Genomic DNA, 4727 nt, shown 5'->3' on the forward strand with positions numbered 1-4727 from the left:
TTGCAACAAGACGAGCTTTATACCTGTCAATGGAACCATCAGATTTATGTTTTATACGAAACAACCACTTGCACTCAACCACATTCATCGAAGGAGTAACTGGAACCAAATGCCATGTCCGATTCCTAACAAGTGCATCAAATTCAGCATGCATCGCTTCTCTCCAGTGAGGGTGAGGACATGTTTGTTTGTATGTATGAGGAACAAATGACGAGGAGAATTGAACACTGACACTAAACTGCTTGGGTTTGAGGCTATTTATTTTGGAGCGTGTGACCATATGATCACTTGAAGTTGTCACCACGGGTAAAGGATCAGATGGAGCCAAAGCAAGTGTAGGTTGGGAAGAGTTATTGGCAGATGACTGAGAAGGTAGGTTGGTGGGAGGTATAAAGGGAAGAGAGTGGTAACACTGAGGTACTTAGTTGTTGGTGATTTTTGCGTTGGTAGGTGATTAATGGTCTGGGTGAAGGCGGGGGCTGAGTATAATCCGGTGGTGGTGTGATGGTGTGTGGCAATGAAGGAGAGAATAAAGTCTGAGAATTACCTGATGCAATGGAGACACCTTCTGATCTGGCAGGCATTGAGATGGGCAGTGGAGAGTACACTGGCAGAGCATCTGAGAGGGTATGACAAGAATCAAAACTTGATGGTTTATTAGTCACAGGTAGAACATCTGAACAAATCTCCCAAGAATCAATGCTCTGTTGGTTTTTTAGATTCAAAAAAATATTATGAAAAGGATATGTGTCTTCCAAAAATTGAACATCCCTAGATAAGTACAATTTATTTTTGATGGGATCAAAACATTGGTGACAGTAATGTTTATTAGAAAATCCTAAATATACACAAGGAGTCGATTTTGGCTCTAACTTATTTTTGGCATATGGTTTAAGCCATGGGTAACATAAACAACCAAAAACTCTAAGTGATTCATACTTTGGAGCCTCGTGAAATAAAATTTCATAAGGGCATTTGTTTTGTAAATTTGGAGTGGTTAGACGGTTTATAAGGTAGACTGCTTGGTGACAGGCAAAACTCCAAAAAGATGTGGGCAAAGATGCTTGATGCAGTAAGGTTTTGACAGTCTCAACTACATGCCTGTGTCTACGTTCAACCGATGCCACTCTTTGAGGCGTGTATGGTGGTGTCACTAAGTGTTCAATACCTTGAATTTTGAGATATGAGGATAAACATTGGAACTCACCACCACCATTAGTATAGAGAGACATAATTTTGGTTTGAAACCGACGCTCAAGTAAGGGATGTAAAACTTGAAAGACATCAAGGACTTCCTTTTTTGATTTTATAGTGAACAGCCACATGTATTTCGAGTACTGGTCAACAAATAAGGCATAATATCTCTTGTTATCAATTGACAAAACAGGAGATGGCCCCCATAAATCAGTATAAATTATTTGCAATGGCTGTTGACTTTGTAATGAATTTTCAGAAAAAGGTAACTTGTGCATTTTATTAGAATAACACGAATTACAAATGGAAACGATTCTAGAATGTGAAATTGGAAGAGAAAACTGATGTAAAATTGTGTTTAAAGTGCGATGATTAGGATGGCGTAAACGTCGATGCCACAGGTGTAGAGGAACGACAACATTGCATTGAGAGGTATGATGTGCACTGCCCGACGACCACTCATATAGCCCATCTCGATTCTGCCCGCGAAATAGAGGCGCCCCCGTACTCAGATCCTTCACACAATAAGAAAAAGGAAAGAATTCAATGGACGTATGGTTATCGCGACAAAATTTTGAAACAGAAAGAAGATTAATTTTTATGGAATGAGAACATAAAGTATTGAGAAGCCGAAATTGCTGATTCGATGCACTTAAGTTAGTGTTACCGATATGAGAAATTGGAATTGTGTTACCGTCCCCCATTGCTATCTCTTATGGACCATGGTAGGTGTGCACATCAGTGAAGTTTTGCGCATTAGAGGCCATATGATGAGTGGCATTTGTATCAACAATCTAAAGAGCCTGTTGAGTTGGAGATTAAGCATCATAGTTTGCCCGGGCTTGTATGTGATCGTGTGATTGTGATCTGCAAACCTTAGCAGAATGACCAGGACGGTCACACAACTGGCACTTTAGAGTGTGGTCATGACGCTGTTGTTGGTTATTGTTGCCAGCACGCGATGGTTGGGCACGTCTTGACTGGTTGGTGTTGGGGGAATTTGCATTTGAACACCTATTAGAGGTGTTTCCTTGGCGAGAATGCATGTTTGTTTGCTGTGCAATAGCAGCAGTAATGGGTGTTGAGAGTGGCTTCTTTGCTTCTTCATGCTTGATGAAAAGCTCATGGTCAAGTAACTTCTCATAAAGTTCAGGATAAGAGATAGCAGAATATCTTGCACGGATAACAACTAATATTTCACGGAATTCAGGTCCAAGTCCAGTGAGGATTTTGACAATCAGTTCCTCATTGGACACAAGAGCTCCAATAGTGGCAAGTTCATCACAGAGAGATCGAACCTGGTGCAGATAATCAGCGACATGAAGGGTTTCTTTTGCTAGGCGAGCCAGACGATCGTGCAAACTAAATATCCTTGTTTGCGATTTGTTGGCATACGCAGTGTGCAAAACATCCCAAGCAGCCTGGGAAGTGGATGCAGCGACAACCGTAGCAGCAAGATTTGGGTCAACTGAGGCCAAGATAGCGTTTTGAATTAGTTGATCTTGGCGATACCATGAAACAAATGCAGGATTTTCGATGTCCTGATTATTTTGAGCCACTGTACGAGCAGGGGCTGGGCGAGAACCGTCGAGATAGCCAAAAAGGTTGTGACCACACATAAGCATGGACACTTGTGCTTTCCAAAGGGAAAAATTGTGGCTGCCAGTTAATTTGATTGGTAACTGGGTGACATGATTAAACTGAAGAATTGTTGTATTGGCATCGGAGTTGGTTACAGTGATGTTTGGGGCCATTTTTATGGGAAGGGTGGGAGGGTTTCTCGACAGAAATTTACTCGTGAGAGTTAATTGGCTCTTGATACCATATAAAGTATAAAGCTGCCAGTAGAATGAAAGGAACGATGTATTTTATTGATTGTAACTAAATATATATAGATTCTGTACAACTTCTACAACAAAGAGATAAACTAAGAAAAAGGTAAGACTTATCTATAACCTATATACAAGGAGGAAGTTACAACAGAGTCCTAAAGAGAAGACACTACTAAATCTGATCTGTTATTAGTATGAAAGGAATATTGTGATATATTGAACACTACATTGAACATAACTTTAACTTATGATTCATTGCATCTGCATCATGTTCCTTTTCTTCTTATGCAAATGATCAGGTAGGTGATGAGAAATTGTATCATTTCTTGGATAGAGGATTAGGTTTGGCATTGTATTAGTTGTATCAATTTTTTTTTCAATACATAAATATAATTTTTTTTGATACGTAGATATAATTGATACTTCATTTTTTAAACCAATAATGCTTAATTTTGCACTCCATTATATTGTATCACCCTAAACTAAATACACAAATGTAATATGTATCAATTTTTATGATAAGTGTTTGAATATAGTATCACCCATAAAATAAATATACACATATACATTTTCCCTATGTTGTTTCAGTGGATAATCCTTCTGAAGGACTGAAAGTTCGAAGCAAACTATTGAGGAAAACCAGTTTAAGTGACGACTTTTGGAGCCCTCGTACTAGTGCATGTGAGATGGAGGGAAGCAATTCAGAATTTGTTAATCATGGTAAGTACATACTTTTCACTCTTTTTATTTTCTGATTGAATTTAACATTGCCTGGAACAGGTCTAATTCTTTGGAATCAAACGAGGCAACAATGGTGTGGAAATACAACACCGCAGAAGATCAATGCTTCAGTTGGAGAACCCAAATTAAGGTAAGTTTCTCACATTTTTGGTAGTGTAAGCATGAATGAATCTTATTCCTTCGACACAATTTGGTCTTAAATTAGTAATATTACATACATTTTAATAAGTTTGTTCTATCATCATAATTACAGTTTATATACAAGCTATGAAATGTTCCTAGAGATCAATAAGCTTTTTTCTCAACCAATCCCTTTACCGGTAAGTTATCAAATTATGTAAGATAGTTTTCTTTTCATTTTTCTTGTAACTAGTTGCTGACTGTTGTGCATTTTTTTACCAGGAAATGGTAGACTTTCTTGTTGATGTGTGGGAGCAGGAGGGGCTTTATGATAAAGCAACCACATAACTCATTATTCTCACCAACTGCAAATTGTGTCATGGAAGTTCTACACAAGTCAAGACATAAAAAAAAAAATCATATAGGGATACCAACAAATGATGAAACTTCAATTTTATTTCCCAATTCAGATTAAACTTTGACTTCTTGTCCTTTTTTTTCACATTAAAACTAGTGCATTTTAAAGGGGTTATTCACATAAATATCTTTATTGTGCGGTGGTCTTTAATTTTTATCTTTAAAATTTAATGGTTATTTTTTTTTCTTGATCACTTTAAGTAAAAAGAAAATGAACACAAATATCTCTAGTATATATATATATATTAATGTGATTGGTGCTTACTATTACATATGTAAATGCTAAGGTACTAGTCAATATATGTAAATGTTTTTTTTTTCAATTTTAGAATATAATATATAAGTGATACTTTTTGATGTGTGTCAAGTTTAGAAATTAAATTGAATCATGTTAATTATATTAGTTTTATTTGGTCTATGCTA

General features: G+C 37.0%; 1 protein-coding gene across 1 annotated transcript; it reads left to right on the forward strand.

Moving 5' to 3' along the window:
- Positions 1 to 3595: 3595 nt before the first annotated feature.
- Positions 3596 to 4235, forward strand: LOC125824960 (uncharacterized; the record flags this gene model as incomplete). The annotated part of the gene is made up of 4 exons (XM_049504311.1): positions 3596 to 3746; positions 3807 to 3897; positions 4021 to 4087; positions 4170 to 4235. Coding segments are annotated over 4 exons (375 nt in total), but the record flags the coding sequence as incomplete, so codon positions are not given.
- Between the last annotated feature and the right edge of the window lie 492 nt (positions 4236 to 4727).

This window comes from Solanum verrucosum, unplaced genomic scaffold, assembly GCF_900185275.1.
Source record: "Solanum verrucosum unplaced genomic scaffold, falcon-dt-bn FXZP01000086.1, whole genome shotgun sequence".
Lineage (NCBI taxonomy): Eukaryota > Viridiplantae > Streptophyta > Magnoliopsida > Solanales > Solanaceae > Solanum > Solanum verrucosum.